This window comes from Spinacia oleracea, chromosome 4 (assembly GCF_020520425.1).
Source record: "Spinacia oleracea cultivar Varoflay chromosome 4, BTI_SOV_V1, whole genome shotgun sequence".
Taxonomy (NCBI): domain Eukaryota; kingdom Viridiplantae; phylum Streptophyta; class Magnoliopsida; order Caryophyllales; family Amaranthaceae; genus Spinacia; species Spinacia oleracea.
This window is the reverse complement of record NC_079490.1, coordinates 158106258-158123266: the sequence shown is the minus strand read 5'-3', so window position 1 is coordinate 158123266 and position 17009 is coordinate 158106258. Positions and strand designations below refer to the sequence as shown.

General features: G+C 39.3%; 2 protein-coding genes across 3 annotated transcripts; one reads left to right on the top strand and one right to left on the bottom strand.

The window, feature by feature from the left end:
- The first annotated feature begins 4322 nt into the window (after nucleotides 1-4322).
- LOC110802887 (uncharacterized) lies at nucleotides 4323-9944 on the top strand. 2 transcript variants are annotated; one of them, XM_022008342.2, is made up of 6 exons: nucleotides 4323-4567; nucleotides 4686-4777; nucleotides 5319-5418; nucleotides 5978-6833; nucleotides 7044-7177; nucleotides 8986-9944. In XM_022008342.2, the coding sequence occupies exons 1-6, from the start codon at nucleotides 4473-4475 to the stop codon at nucleotides 9866-9868; spliced, it is 2160 nt and encodes a 719-aa protein (XP_021864034.1). In that variant the 5' UTR covers nucleotides 4323-4472; the 3' UTR covers nucleotides 9869-9944. The 2 variants fall into 2 exon arrangements, with proteins under 2 accessions (XP_021864034.1, XP_021864035.1); XM_022008343.2 differs by lacking the exon at nucleotides 4323-4567 and having other exon boundaries at nucleotides 4762-4777; nucleotides 5319-5414.
- Nucleotides 9945-14420: 4476 nt separating this feature from the next.
- On the bottom strand, nucleotides 14421-16049 carry LOC110802891 (uncharacterized). Its single transcript, XM_022008346.2, has 2 exons — nucleotides 15531-16049; nucleotides 14421-15419 (listed from the first exon to the last, which is right to left on the bottom strand). Exons 1-2 carry the CDS (start codon nucleotides 16021-16023, stop codon nucleotides 14725-14727), a joined length of 1188 nt encoding a protein of 395 aa, XP_021864038.2. The 5' UTR covers nucleotides 16024-16049; the 3' UTR covers nucleotides 14421-14724.
- Between the last annotated feature and the right edge of the window lie 960 nt (nucleotides 16050-17009).

Genomic DNA, 17009 nt, shown 5'->3' with positions numbered 1-17009 from the left:
CAACAAGCACTCGCACGCCATCGCTGGGCGAAGCGCTCGTCGCACGCACAACAAGCACTCGCAGCGCGCGAGCGATCGATGCTTGGCGCAGCACTCGTGGCACGCGAGCTTACGCTCGCTGCGCGCGAGGCTCCGCACGCTTGCGCGAGGCAGTGCGCGCTGTGGCGCAGCTCGCTTGCTGCCCACACGCGACTGCTCGTGCCTTGCTCTCGCCCTCGCCCATTCGCCCATTGCACATAGCCCACGACACAAGGCAGGGCTGCTGCCTTGTGCTCGTGAACCATGGCCTTGTTCATGGCATTCGTACCGCATGGGCGACGAGCTCCCTTGCTCGTCGTCACATGCCCGCACTATACAACACCCCTTAAGGGTAACACGTAGCGTCCATTGCTTTGTGCGTGCAAGTTATATGAGCGAATCGCATAAAAATTTAAAATTTATATTCAAAATTATTGACAAATTAATAATTAATATTAATTTCATAATTTTAGGGCGAAAAATCGAAAATTTATTATTCAATTGATTTCCGATTAACATGGATTCAAGTCTAGGTCATAAAAATTTAAAATTTAACATAAATTTACAATTTTTATGGTGGTTTTTAATCATAGGTATCTAATTAAATTATAACTAATTATGAAAATCAAATTAATTCCAAATTATTCCAATTTTCAACAAATTAATCATAATTACAAATTAGATTGCATAATTAACAAGGATAGGCATTCAAACTTGTTAAACATATACAGTAGGTCAATAAAAAATTCAAGATTTATCAACAAGAATCGCAAATATTTAATTTAACATCTTAAATTTACGAAATTTTGCATTCCAAAAAGTAAAACCTTCGAAACGTCATAGTTAGGCTTCGAATTTGAGAATTCTGGGTTCGGCCGAAAAATACCTTTTTTTTGTCAAAATTTTAGAATGCCTTTTACATGCGGAATTGACACAAAAATCACTCGATTTGGATGAGTAACGAAGAAACTGCCGAAAAACTGCGTACGTATAATTAAATAAACGCAATTTGCAATTAATTAACAATTACGAAAATTAATCACCCCTTTTAATTCTTGCAAATTTGTAATATTTAACCATGTTCATGCAATTTAGATTATGAAAATAATAAGAGGCTCGTGATACCACTGTTAGGTTATGATACATATGACAATTCATAAATCATGCGGAAAAACCATAAAGCCAGGAAAGCATATTATTTACACATAATCATTTAGCATAGTTTAGATGCATACTCTTTGTTGCGTGCCTTCCCTAGCTGCGCCCGAACCGAACAAGAACAAGTCTTTAGGACTCCAAGTGTCGTCCCTCCGTAGATAGTCCACAGCACGTCCGGATCCGCCTTAAGCTTGACCAACTAGGATCGCCCTTAAGGTACTTAGAATTTTCGGCACTTATAGGCTATTGTATGACTGAATTTTTGCTCTCAAAAATCACTTTGAATACTTGAATACTCTCTGTAAATATGTGACCCTAGGCACCTATTTATAGAGTTATGGAAAAGGATTTGGAATCCTATTAGGATACTAATTTATTTAATTATAATCCTACTAGGACTCTAATTAAATAAACTAAATCTTTTAGGATTAGATTTAATCATATGACAAATCCCGGTAGCCTTAGGATTCGAGTAACACACTTCGAGTGATACGCTAGCACCGCACGTAGGCCTTGCGGCCCACGCACAGCGCCAGCCCACTCGTCACAGCCTCGCGCGCGCGCCAAGGCCATTGCTGGGCCTGGCCTTGCGCTGGACCGGGCGTGGCTTTGCAGCGTGTTTTTGGGCGCTTGGGCTTGCTGAGCGTAGGCCTGGCTTCGTGCTGGGCCTTCGTCTAGCAAGTCTCGTCCGATGCTAATTCGTACGACGCGCTTCTGATTAAATTCCCGATTCCGGAATTTATTTCCGATACGAACAATATTTAATATTTCCGATTACGGAATTAATTTCCGTTTCGAACAAATATTTAATATTTCCGTTTCCGGAATTATTTTCCGATTCCGATAATATTTCCGATTCTGACAATATTTCCGTTTCCGGCAATATTTCCGATTCCGGCAATATTTCCATTTCCGATAATATTTTCCGATACGTACCATGTTTCCGTTTCCGGCAACATCTAGGACTTGGATAATATTTATATTTCCGATACGATCCATATTTCCGTTTCCGGCAATATCATCGTTTCCGGAGTATTCATTTCTTGCCTGTGACGATCTCAGCTCCCACTGAAACCAAGATCCGTCGATTCCGAATATCCATAGATGGAGTATTTAATGCCATTAAATACTTGATCCGTTTACGTACTATTTGTGTGACCCTACGGGTTCAGTCAAGAGTAAGCTGTGGATTAATATCATTAATTCCACTTGAACTGAAGCGGCCTCTAGCTAGGCATTCAGCTCACTTGATCTCACTGAATTATTAACTTGTTAATTAATACTGAACCGCATTTATTAGACTTAACATTGAATGCATACTTGGACCAAGGGCATTATTTCCTTCAGATTGGGGGGTGTTTCTGGGCGTTCTGGGCGGCGACAGGGCGGTGCGACGATGGCAGCAGGTCAGCAGGTGGTTGTCAAGGTGGTGAAGGTGGCTGGAGGTGGTGGTGCGTGGTGTGGTGTTGGTGCGGTGGGGCGAAGGAGAAGGAAGCAGGGGAGAGAACAGGGGAGTGTGACGAGGGGAAGGAGAGGGAAGGAGGTGGTGTGTGCGGTGGTTCTGGGGAGCGACGGTGGTTGGGGTGGTTGTATGGTGTTGGGCGGAGGTGGCAGTAGTGGTGGCTGGTGGTTGCAGTGGTGTTTGCGGTGGTGGTTCGTGGACCGAATCAAAGGGGAGTGAAATTGATTTTTGGATTTGGTTTTTATTTTTTTTGAAATTGAATTCTGAATTGTTGAATTTGTAATGGATGAAGAGGAAGAAGCAAATTTGATTTTTGCTTTGAATGGGGACCTAAATGAGGGAAGGAGGAAGGGAGGAATTGTTTTCCCTTCTTCCTGCTACACGTGAATAGCAAGCAAAGAGAAGAAAAAATGAAATTCTTAGTCTTGAGGGCATTTTGGTCATTTCACAAGATTAGGCCAAAATTCTGAAATTTGTTGCTATTTTTGGAAACTACTAAAAATAGAAATATTTATTTAAAATAATTCTTAATAAAAATATCGTTAACGAAAAACAAATAAATTTTCGTTTATAAATTTATCGTTTAAAATAAATCGTAAAAACGTTTAAATTAACGGAATTCGATAATTCGTAATTATTTAAAACGAAATCAAGCTAATAAATATTTTTAATTTTAATAAATCAAGTTTAAAAATTTCGGGGTATTACAGTTAAGCTTGAGGCGGGTGTAGGGGTGGGTGATGGAGCGGGGATGAGTTTTATTTTGATCCCAACGAGGGTGGGATCGAGATTGTGTTTTAGATGAGGATGAGTATCACTCTTATCGTGGGTGGTGAGGATAGGAACAAGATAAGCAAGTACGGTTATGGAGACCAATCCTCCGCACTCACCCCATGTCGAAGTCATATGTAGCTAAATAAATAGATTGTGTGAGTGGGTGTTAAGTAATCGGGTATAAAGATACATGGTGTGTGCGAGTATTAGGTGGATAGGATTATCGAAGTAAATGATGGATGCAAATGACTTTACTTTTTAACACGTGTAACAAACAGGGAGAAAATAATTTTATATACTTACCCTTGGTCGTTTTTAAAAAAAAATAAAAAATAAAAAATAAAATAAGTGACTGAACGGGGCAATAACATATCTATCATGTATTAATTTTAATTGCCGATAACTATAATTTAGTTTTCATTCAAAATTAATCTAAAAATGTGCATCGCACGGGTGTGGATACACAGGAAAGGGAGGTGATGAAGAGGGATGAATTTTATTTTATACCAGACTGCGGTTGGGAGGGGTGGGTATCGTTCCTATCGTAGATGGAGGGGATGAAGATGAGAATTGTAGGCTGGTGCGGGTGCGGGTGTGCAGGCCAAACCCCGCCTCAAAGTCATCCCTAACTCAATAAAGTAAATGGTCTATATAGGTGATAAGTGATCGGGTAATGAGTTGGCGGGGAGACTGTGCGAGTATTAAGTGGATATTACTATCGAAGTGAAGGCGGGTGAGATAAATTTATGCTTGATGCAAGTGGTGAATGAGATTGAAAATACTTTCATGTATGTGCCCTTATTTGTTTTAATAAGTAAGACACCGAATAAGTAATAACAAATTTATCCATCATTAATTATTTTTTATTTTGAGAATATTTATAGTTTATTCACTAAAAATTACCGAGTAAATAATTTTTCCATAGCAAACTCGAAGGGTTTGGGGAGAAAAAGAGCCCAAATGGATGATCAATGAAGAAGTTCCTCATTATATGCTTCGTTGTCTCTGATCCTCGATAGTCAATTAGGATTTGTCTCTTCAGAAGTTTGATTGGAAAGAAATGGAGAGTAATCCAGAGTCTGGGTCGCCCAAGAAGAAGCCTCGCCCGCTTGTGCGCATTGTGCTTCTTCTCATGTCTCATCGTGTTCTTGTCAGGTACTCTGCATCGTTATGCTAGTAATTTCAATCTGGGTTATGCTCAACTTTAGATTTTTGAAAACCCCAGTTTAACTTTTCTCTATTTGACAGATATATATATATATTTTTTTTGCAGTTTTCTGTGCTGTATTGCTGGAGTTATTGCCCTTTTACTCTTGCCTGTTCTTGCCAAAAATACTTACATATCAGAGAATGCACTCATGCCAGGTGAATCTTATTTATCAAGTCTCCAAATATTTGAATTGGGGTTTTGTTTGTTTGGATGATCTGGTTTGTTGGTATTTTTTGGGGAGATTACTTTGATTGAGTGTCGATTGTGTTCAATGCTCATATTTGTTAGATGTGTGTTATTTGAATTGCTGAAGCACGCTAAAATTTTGATTTTTCGGGATTAGTTTTTTACCTTTTGGATCCCATCATATTGCTAGAAATGGGTATTTTCCCTGTGCAGTGAGCCAGTGATTGCTGGAAGGCATACGCCATTTCATTGAATGTGTAGAAACTAGTAACATTTATGGTTCTCAAGAATTCGGAATTATGAATGATGTACCTCTGAGAGATATGATTTGTGCAGCAATAATTTCTTTATTTTGTTAATGAATGAGTTCATGTTAACATTATACGGAGTAAACGTGGAACATATCTTGCTTGAAAAATACTTTTAACTTGCTCTTTTAATAATCTCGGATGAACTGTTTTGTTAAGATAAGTTAATTCATTAACTAAGGAGTGTCTATTTATGTCATAGGTTCTGCCAATCCCATGCTGTCTGCTAATGATGTCTTAGATGCTGACAAGCTTGTTGCGGAGATAATGAGCTTGAGCTTGGAAGGCGATACTGCAGGCATGTATGTGTCCTCTAAATGCCATTGTACATTTATGCTATATACTTAATCTGAACCTGAAACAGTCAGTTCTTCTATTTCAATGTTTAGTCAATACCAAATCTCAACTATTATTTACAACTAAACCTGCTGAGAACTTGAAAGGTAAGGTTAGGCCCAAGAATATACAACAGAATGTCATTGTTCCAATATTTCCTTTCATATTCATCTCATCTATCACAAGTTTCTACATTCTTAACCCCTTTCCAAGCACGGGAGTCTGCATGCCCGAAATTGATTTGAGCGTCTAGCTTTCTGTCACTGCAGCTGACTGAGGCTTTATTTTGTAAATAGAGTTGAAACAGATTATTATATGCCTTTGGTTGCGCTTTTCTGATACGAAGTATCACTCTTGCCTTGGGTTTTAAGGCATTTCATTTAGTCGATTGTGAGGCCTTTGGTCTAAGGACTACATTTGGATAGAAAGAACTAGCATGGTTTTTCCTTGAATCCTTTCACTTCTACTGTATGATTTGTTGACGTGCTTTGTTATTTGATGTTTCCACCGAATATTTCATTTCAGTGAAATTCCAAGGATTCTAATGAAGCGTGTGGGAGACTTGGGTGCTGAAGTTAGTCAGTTCCAGTTCTATCCTCGGCCAAATAAGTTTCATCCTCTTCATTTCTTTTCTAGTCATGACAGTGACTCGAATCAAGAAAATGCTACCTGTGCAAGTCCAGCTATTAGTACTGTTGGTATAGTTAGGGCTCCACATGGCGACGGAAAAGAAGCTATTATCTTGGTGACTGCTTATAATGCTGTGAATCCCGATAATGGTGAAGCTTTATCGTTAGGTGTAGCATACTCTGTTTTCTCTTTGCTAACGCAAGTTACCTGGCTGGCAAAGGACATTATTTGGCTTGCTGCAGATTCTCGATACGGCGAACATGAAGCTGTTGCTGCGTGGTTGAGAGAATATTATGCCCCAACATTTTACAGCACAGATAAAACACACACTAATATGTGCTCTGCTAAAAATCCTCATCAGGAAATTGAGGAGAATCATGTTGTAGGTGCAGAATCATTTGAGGGCCTTAGACGTGCTGGAACAATGGCTGCTGCTCTGGTGATTAAAGTTAACGTAAACAAAGATTCTCAGGAAAGTCTTAGTATCTATGCTGAGGCATCCAATGGCCAAATGCCAAATCTTGATCTCATTAATGTTGTGAATTATCTGGCAGTACATCGTCAGGGTCTGCATGTAAGGGTGGGGAAACTTTGGTCCTTATTGGAGTCAAAATGTCTGAAGATGATTGGCGGAACAATTGAGTTTCTAGGAAACCTGGCTAGAAGCTTAAATCCCCAGTGGGGATTTGGTATTCCTGAAAGCGAATACGTTGAAGGCACTGCTACTCTTGCTAGTTCATTGTATGCTCAGGTGAGGTGACTCTTGATCTTCATTTCATCCTCATTTTGGTTCTTTCTTTCTTCTTCTACGTGTCACTGGCTATTTGTTTTGTGTGTGTGTGTGTGTGTGTGTGTGTGTCTGTTAGCGTGTCAAGTAGACTGATCATTTGTCATTCTTTATTTTTTACTTACTGCTCTTGTTACTTATCTTCTCTTTCTGTTTTATCATTATTTTAATTAGGCGTTGGGCGTTCCAACCGGTTCTCATGGTGCTTTCCGTGATTACCAAGTTGATGCTGTGACATTGGCAATTTCTTCCAAAGCCTCACCATATAACAAGGCCAAGCGAAGTGAATTTCTATTACGCAGTGGCCGGTAATGTATTTCTTCAACTCTTTGCCTAAATTCTATTATGTTTTCCCCAAAAGATTCAGTTGTCCTATTTCCATATGAGTCAAATGTTCTTACTTTTATGGTGTGTTCTGGCTGACAACTAATTTAGACCAGGCCCGTTAAATTTTTTAATTGGTACTACATATATTAGAAACAAATTGCCAGATGCCTCATAATTCTCTCTATAGTGTCCTGTGTAGGACAATTGTGCCATTCCCGATAAACTTAGAAAGTTCTTCCGTTAAGCCCTGATCAATGAACCTCCAAAATCCGACAAACTAAAAATGAGTCCTAACAAAACTCGTCCTTTTTCCTTCCCGCGAACCACGAGAGCGCCTAGCGCCCAGAGAGGAATGTGATTCAACAAGCAATTCGTCACTGCGAAGCTATAGTAAAGGTGTACAAATCATGTCTCTGAACCTGGACTGCAGCTTTATAGGGCTAGCCAGTTCATAAAGCTGAGGACCCAAAAGTCCTTGGCATGTGGTTGCATGTTACTTTAATTTGTATCCTGAATAAACTTCTGAAAGGCATGAACCTAGTCGAGCATTTGAGCTGTAGCCAGAGGAGGTTAAGCTCCCACACAGAAGTTCAAGTGTTTCTAGCCCCTTTTAGTTCTCGCATTGAACATTTGTGCCATTGCCGACATTGAATAACTGGATAACCATTCTGACTGTCTTGCTAGTTTTATAGGTCCATGGTAGGAAGTTTGCATGTAAAATGAAATGATACCTAAAAAAGACAATGTCTTGTACACCCTCTTGAAGAATTGGCTCCAGGGACATCGTTTCTGCTTTGGTCATTGGAGATTAAGTTGCTACACATAGGCTTGAGATTAAGTTGCTACACATAGGCTTGAGATTAAGTTCCTGATTGAGCAGCACAGATTAGTCATTAGCAGTTTTAATCAACTTTTGTCTTCACCTGAAACTGAATTTGACTAGCTTGTTCCTTGTTGAAGCTACATGCTGAGCTTTTTGTGTTCATTTTTCTCTTCTTCACTTCCTCTCCTATCCCTTCTGTTGTGTGTCATTAAGAAAAGCAAATATATGTTGATAAGATCTTATAGTGTACTATTCTCTTGCTTTGGCCAGCGGTATTAAGGAAACTGATGTACAGGATACACAAAAATGCGGACAACGGAGTTGGTGACGCCACCTTTTTTTTAGAATGATGTACAGTAGAATGTGAAATCAATCTTACTATCTAGGCTTCACTCATCTGAAATTCAGATCTGGGATTCTGGGTATCGGATGTTTAAGAATGTTTCACTTGCCTAATTAGACAATTCTAGAGATAAAACTTACACTCACTAATGCAGGGTCTCTTTAAATTCACTCCACTCTTAAAAAAAATGAAGGAATAGAACCAAGCAAACTGGCAATGATAATCTGATCTGGTAATCATACTCAATGTATTACATAATTTATATGAGTATTTATAGTATTAGATGCCTAACAAAAATAGGAAACAATCTAAAATAAAGAAATTTCTGGAATAGGTCCTAACTGAATATCTAGTTTATCTGCTTTTGTTTTCTAATCCCAAAAATGATTTAGTAAAGTCGGCAACATAAAATAGCATAGGAATGCAATTGCATCACATATTTGACTGTTTGATAAGAAATATAATTGAAAATCTAGATTCTGCTGTGGTCAATGAACAGAAAATGAAATTATTTGATAAGGCTAAATTTTAAATCTTTAGCAGTGACTGTTGAGTTGAAATTTAAGAGGGATTTGGGAAAATGTTGTTGCTTTAATTTCTTACTGTCTTGTTTCTTAACACAGGTTGATCGAAGGCACTATTAGATCAGTAAACAACCTCCTTGAAAAATTTCACCAATCATTTTTTCTCTACCTTCTAACTGGGCCGAGCAAGTTTGTTTCAGTAGGAGTTTACATGATCGCTTTTGCACTCCTTATTGCACCCTTACCCGTGGTTGCTGCGTCCCTTTATTCTGATGGTGTTCCGAAGTCTGATATAATAAAGTCTTGTGCAAGTGGTAGTAGCTCGATGAATAAATGTAATAAAAAAAGTTCATGGAGATGGCTTCAAGCAGCGAAATCTGTGTTTGTTATTCACATATGGGGAGTGGTTGTAGCATCACTTCCATATTTCATTTGTCAAATACCCAACGGGACGTCATTTTCTTGTGGTGTTTCCTGGATATTGCTGTCATTAGTTAGCCTTAATATCTGTTACCAGGTTTTCGGGTCTCCTTATTCCAGCTTCAAGTCATCTGAGCTGCATAAGCATAAGCATAAACAAGAATGGGGTGTGTTAAAGTCAGTGATGATAGCAGCTGCTTTTATTGGGTTGTCTCTGATGTCAGTAGTGAACTTTGCAGCAGCAGAAATAGGGGCATTGTTATTAGTGCCATTCTGTTTGATGGCTCACCCCTTAAAACTAGATATGCAAGACTTGACCCTGAAAGCTTTCTCCAGAATAGCTTGTAATATAGTCTTAGGACTGTTGTTGTTTCCGCCACTTACTTTCTTTGCGATACAAGGCTTGTCAGAAGGATTCAGCAATATCGATGTTGGTGGTTTTTGGACGTGGGTTGAGTCTCTTTGGGTATGGAATAGCGCAACATACCTATATGTAGTATTGGTTCACCTTCCATGCTGGCTCTTGTGTATTCATATTTTATTACATCCTTGTTCATTCTAATTAATCTTGTAACCAACATTTGTATTTCAGTGCTTCCAAACTTGCATCTAACTAGCTGACTTGTCATTTTGTTTGACATTGTCGTCCAAAGCAGATGAAACGGAACTACTAGTGAACTGTAAACACTCTATAATAGATTAAGAGGTAGACTGAAACATCACATAAAGATTTCAGGAAAACAGTCTATAACCCGGGACCAAAGCCAAATAAATTTTGCAACTTCACATAAAGATTTCAGGAAAACTGAAACTTCATCAATAGACTGCTGGTCCAGCTTTTATATCGGACTGTACAAGCAACTCTTTAGTGTTGATAAAGGTGCAGTCCTTTTCTCAAGTTTTTTTTGGATGTTCGTAAATGTCAGCAATACTATTAATTATTTGGGCGGTTCTAACTTCTTGCACCAAATTTATGCCCAATTATATGCAATATTAAGAGAATGCTCAACTCAGCTAGTGTTTATGCCTCGTCTAATTTTTTTAAATTTTTTTTTTAGATTTAGCCGGATGCATATAAACAGATTGATTAAAATGGTAAGAATTTATAGATTGATTAAAATGCTTCTCTGGGCTTTCCTATTGGATAGGTTGTCATTATATTATCTATTTGTAATTGTGGAGGTATTTCAGTAATCCAAGAGGAACACCAAAAGTGGATTTACTAATAAGCAAGAACTTACAGAGCCATGTTTAGGACTTTATTTATTATTTATTTTTTTGACAAGTGCTAACTAAACAAAATTACGGAAAATTAGAAAAGCAAATTAAATGTCGAGATGCTCCAGTTGCGAGATCATGAGCTTGTTCCACCCGCTGTCGCTCCACTTTGAGAACGCTGGGCCAAGAGAAAGCCTTTCCTAGGCTCTTGATATCTTCTAAGATCCAGCGAATATGTATGTCCTGTGTGTCTTCCTTCACAAGCATTTGCACCAGCTGCTGGGAGTCTGTAAGAATTGTAACCCTGTCCATACTAGCCTGTCGAGCCCACTTCATACCATAGAGGCACGCCAAAGCCTCAGCATGTAAAGGAGTTTCCGTCGTCCCTGAGGAGGCACCGCCCATTATTAAATTACCAGCCCTTAAGCTATTCTCCCAAACCCAACCCATACCTGCATTGTGGTTATTCTTATGCCAAGAACCATCCACTTGAATCCTCGCTGCCGAACCCTCAATAGCAGAAGGGGTAAAAACAATTCTAAAAAACCCCGGAGGAATAAGTGGCTCATCTTCTGGAGGGTGAAGAAATTGCAGAGAGGTACCGAAATTAGTAATAAATACCTCATGCTTGTCCAGACCATCCTTGATCAAAGCGAACACGGAAGCCAATGTGGTGACCTCATTCCTAAAAACTCGGTTGTTCCTAGACAACCACAGTGCCCATAAAGTGCTAATAAAATAGATATTCCTAGCATTGTTTTTCCCATCCTGGCGTTGAAATTGCCGGATATAGAACAGAAACCAATCCGTGAAGGAAATAGTTTCATTGATTTCTAAATGGATAGCAAGTATTCCATTCTTCCAAACTTCTTGTGCTATCGTACAAAAGCGAAAAATGTGCTGAATATCCTCTTCCCCACTAGCACAGAAATCACATTCAACTCCCATTTGAATACCTCTAGATTGCAGGTTGAGTTTTGTCGCAATTCCATTATGGAGAAGTTTCCAGATAAATAACTTCCATTTTGGTGGAATCTTTAATGACCAAAAATTCTTATAGAAATCCGTGGGAGCTCTATTGTAGGCAACTGCCACATCTCCCTTTATCAACATTGCATAAGCAGATTTAACAGTAAACTTACCAGATTTGTGATAGCTCCAGTACAAGAAATCTTCACAATCCGTTAAAGGAAGTTCCATACCCATAATTCGACGCGCATCTTCAAACTCAAAACTATCTTTGACCCTGGAATGATTCCAACTATTACCTGAAGGTGAAATGAAATGGCTAACCTTCCAGGTCCTTGCATTTAGAAGAGTAACTTCTGAATTAAACACGAGGGTTTTCCCTAAAATCCATCTATTATTTCCTGCGATAACCCGACGACCATTATCAATTTTCCAGTCACACCCTCTAAGGAGTAAATTACTGGCCCTACAAAGTCCACGCATACCCCAAGAGAATTTTTTCCCTTCTAACCTGGCTAGTACTCCAGTCTGTAAGGGAAATGGGAATTTCCTCCCACAAATCCCATCTAACATGCATTGTGGGTTGTTAAACAAACGCCACGCTTGTTTCATTAAAAGAGCCTTGTTCAAATAAGCCATCCCTCTTATTCCTAAACCTCCCAGACCTTTTGGTAGCTGCATTATATTTTTGTTAACCCAATGCATGCCTGAATTCCCTCTATTGGCCCAGAAGAAATGCACTAACATAGAATCTACTTTAGATACAATCGATCTTGGAACCTCCATACAGGAAAGAACATGAGAGGCCATAGCAACGAGGACTGTATTTATTAAGATTAGCTTCTGAGATTGAGACAAAGGAACTGAATTCCAGGAAATAATCTTGGTGGCAATCTTGTCAATAATGAATTGGAAATTAGAGCGCTTAGGACCTACCAAATCAATAGGAACTCCCAAATGCGAAGACAGAGCGGGAACCAAATCCATCTGAAACGTATCCCTGAATTTTCCCTGCATCTCGATGGGTGTATTTGGGCTAACTTTGAAATGAGATTTCTGCAGATTCAGTTGCTGTCCCGAAATTGCACAGAACCTACCAATGATATTTTTAACCTGAGAACAACTTGCCTCTATAGCTTTGAAAAACAAAAGAGCATCGTCAGCCAAGAACAAGTGGGACACTTGAGGGTAACCCCTTGAGATTCGGATTCCTTGAAACCGATTAAGATTATTCCCCATTTGTTACATTCGAGACAGTATATCCATGCAGAATAAAAACAGAAAGGGAGACAAAGGATCTCCCTGCCGTAAACCACACTTAGGCTTAAACTGTTCTGAAGTATCTTCGTTGATTAGGACTTTGTAAGAGACTGTAGATATACATTGATGTATCAATTGGATCCAGCGCCAAGGAAAACCATACGCCCTTAAAACTTTCATCAGAAATATCCAGTGAACCTATCATACGCTTTACTCATATCAATCTTAACCGTGGCAAGGTATCCAGACCCTCGCCGACGATGATTAATCTTATCAATAATCTCATGACTAGCCAAAATATTGTATGTCATGAATCTTTCCGAAATGAAAGCATGTTGGGCCGGGGAGATTATTGAAGGAAGAATGGACTTCATTCTTGTAACCAAGCATTTTGAAGCGCATTTATAAATTGTATTGCAAATGCTTATGGGTCTCAGATGCCCTACTTCTTCCGGGAGATCTTTTTTTGGAATCATAACCAAAATAGAGTGGTTCCATTCTTTTAATAGATAACCAGAAGTAAAGAAACTCTTAACCGCATCACAGACAGACCTCCCTACCTTATCCCAATAGAGTTTGAAAAAAGCTGCTGAAAAACCATCAGGACCAGGCGATTTAGAGTTTCCAATATCAAACATTGCAGACCTTATATCACCATCCGTAAAAGGTCTGTCAAGCATAGCAGCCTGGCCTTGTGAGATTTGTCGAAGACCTAGTTCTTGAATAACCATGTCTAGTTCGTCATTGTGAACTATTGCATCATTCGAATGAAAGATTTGTTTTAGAGAATCAACCAGAAGACCTTTTACGTGATCTTGTCCCTCTACCAAATCACCATCTTGATTCTTAAGAGTGAGGATCACATTCTTCTTTTGTCTCATTTTGACCTTAGTATACATTAGTTTAAATGGAATATCTCCTTCCTTTAACCATTGCTCTTTCAAACGTTGTTTCCAGAATTTAACCTTCAACGAAGCCTGCGAAAACGCTTGATCAACTTTATCAATGTAAACCCTTGCCTCACTTAAGTTCCCCACCACAGAACCTTCACTTGAAAGAGTTTCATTCATTTACCTCCAATTAACCCCCCATAATTTCTTATTAAGCAAACACCATCGCTTAATTTTCAATCGAATTGACACTACTCTCCTAGATAAAACATACATAGGTGAGCCCTGGAATGGATTCCTCCAATTGTTATTGATCATGTCACACACTTCTACAAATTGAAGACACCAATTTTCAATTTGGTAGGGTCTATTTTTCTCAGAACCGTAGAGTCATTTGAAAAAATAATTGCCGCATGATCTGAGGCAACCAATGGAAGGTTTAAAATATGAATGTCAGAAAAGGAAATGAACCACTCATTAGACATATACCCTCGGTCTAGCCTTTCTAAAATTAAAGCCGAACCGTCTCTTTTATTAGTCCAGGTAAACCTAGGTCCAGAGAAAGGAACATCAAGGAGCTGACTATTAAACCTCCAGCTAACAAAATCATCCCACCCACGAATGAAATTCGAACCTCCAAGCTTATCACTTAGGGTCTCAATTTGATTAAAATCCCCTAACAAAACACATTTTGGGTATAAACGAAGTAAACTTAAAAGTTGTTCCCAAATTAAAGGTCTATCTTCAACTATTGGAGCACCGTAAAAGAACAGCACGTAGTAGAAAATATCACTAGATTCTTCAACTTTACAAAGTACAAAGTTAGTACTACTAACTACACAAGTAATGACAAAAGGACTCCAACCAAAAACTGCCAAGCCACCACTTGTCCCTACTGGATCTACTCCACAACTAAAGGAGGGGTTGCACAACTTCATCTTATCTACTACATTAAGTACATTCATTTTAGTTTCTGAAAGAAACAAAAAACTAGGATTGTAAGTACGCAAAAGCCACAAAATGTAGGGTAACTTGGGTGAGTCAGGCTCATTAACACCCCTACAGTTCCAAAGAACAGCTTTCATTTTTTGGTAGAAGGCAAGGCCTCCGCTTTAGTTTCAGACAAGGATAAGGTTGGCTTGGCTTTTTTAGAAGGAGAGGTTGAATTAAAATCAAAGCGACGCTTCTGGCCAAGTTCACCAAGCCTGTTGTTAATCCTAACAAAATCATTCTGCAACATAGCTGAAAGTTGTTTCACTGAAACTGGATCAACATCAGCAAGATTATTCAGATCATCAAAGCTTTTATGCCTTTTATGAGACCAACTGGAACCAGAGTAACCAAAATGGGCCTTCGAATCATAAGAACGTGATCGCGTAAAGGTGAGTGGTTGCTTCCTTTTTTTTGACACAATCATAGCTGTTGGTGAAGCTTTAAACAACATGGGAGTAGACACTTGATTAACATCTTGGGCGTCCTTATTAACACCTGGAGAATACTGCTTAAAAATAACAGGAGTTGAAGGATCTGAAGTACCCCTAGTCAACCCATACAGATCATTTATGCCAGTTGAGGTTCCTGGAATGTTTAAATTTGGAGGTGGCTGCACATGAGTAGTTCTTCTTGCTAATGTGTCTGAGAAACCACGGGATGGAATATACATTCGTGCACGATCAGAGTCACCAAATTTCCCTGCAGAATAAATATCCATATTTGCCAATTCATTAACTGTTTGCTGCAACTCAACAAAAGGTCTGGGCCATGAACCAAGCAAACCTGGTTGCACAATTGGAATCGAACTAAAAACATTATCTCTAAGCACTTGAGGTCTCCCCTCAACAAAAGTACCAGAATGCTGCAAACTTGTATCTTTAGTAGCATAAATACCTGTCTGATTAGTCATAGGTAGTTGCTGCCGAACATTAGAAGGTTCCCCAGCTTCGAAAGTCAATCTTATACTTGATTGAAACCTACCTAAATTACCTTCCAAACCAGCCTCAGAAAGATTACTACCACTACTGTCACTACACAACGATGGAGCTCTCATATGAAACCTCGGGTTGAAGGCTTGCTGTTGAGATGGATAATATGAATGATAGGGGTCTCCAGGGAAAGTTGAAGTATTTTGAGGTAAAATATGTCCGCCTTCATTAAACCTGACAGGATGGTGATAATTTTCTGGAGTTTGAGGGTCTGATTCTTCCCCTAGAAACGCTGCATTATCTATTGCAGGACCTTCTCCAGCTTCAGCCGAGTTTGATTCTGCACTAACATAAGATTCCGTAGCAGAACTAGCTGATAAACTATCTTCTGAAATATCAGACACCACATGAATGATACCATCTTCAACATGTCCATTTTGAGCCACCCCAAAATTCATTGCATTCCCCCCATCATTGCTCCTATTCTGAAAATCCCCCTACGCCCCATTAAACTCTCCATTCTTGTGAACCATATTAAGCAGATTACCACCCCCACCATCATTGATATCATTCCCACTATCCCCTGATGAATTACTAACATAATCATTATCATCCCCTACATCAGGTCCCCCCCCCCCTCTCATCATCTGCCTCTTCTCCTAACTCTGCATCTAACCCAAGTAAAAACAAATCTACCCGAACATTACGACACCTGTACTTATCAGGTAATCCTTCAATCATATTCGAATAAAGAGGTGTTTCCATAGGACCATGAATCACTGAAAACCCAGCAGCCTCGAACCCCTCCATTCTATTGGTAATCTTACGAAAAGCATGATAAGCAGTAAAATCACAATTACACGAATAATGCCCAACTAATCCACATTTCTTACAAAATTTATAAACTCCCTCATAACAAAAGTAGACCCAAACAAATTGACCCCCCGGAACAGACACAAAGCAACCCGGTATTAAAGGTTTCGTTAAATCAAGCCATACCTTTGCTCTAAATTCTTGGTTTGAGGGTAGAATATCACCATTAAGTTCCACCGCTTCAACGAAGCCAATGAGGTTGAAACATTGAAGAGCCCATTCAGCATCGAGCAAACCAAGTGGAAGCCCTACTACACGAATCCACAACCAGGCCTTCGAGAAGTTGATGTTGCGCAAAATTGTGCTCACACTTCCTCTACGAAAAGTGATTACTCTGCCATCAATTATGATCGTATGTAGTTCTATTATGGCCTCAACATCAGCTTGGTGGGAGCAAACAAAAACATAGAAATCCCCAGTACGGTGGAATGTTATTGTCTCTCGCTTCACCCATCTAGAATCCACCAAGTGTTGAACCATGGACTGACTTGGGGGATTGGTATCAAAGAAGTGACCCACAACTGACTTATCCCAATTTATTTCTCCCATATGAAAATCAACAGGAGGGACT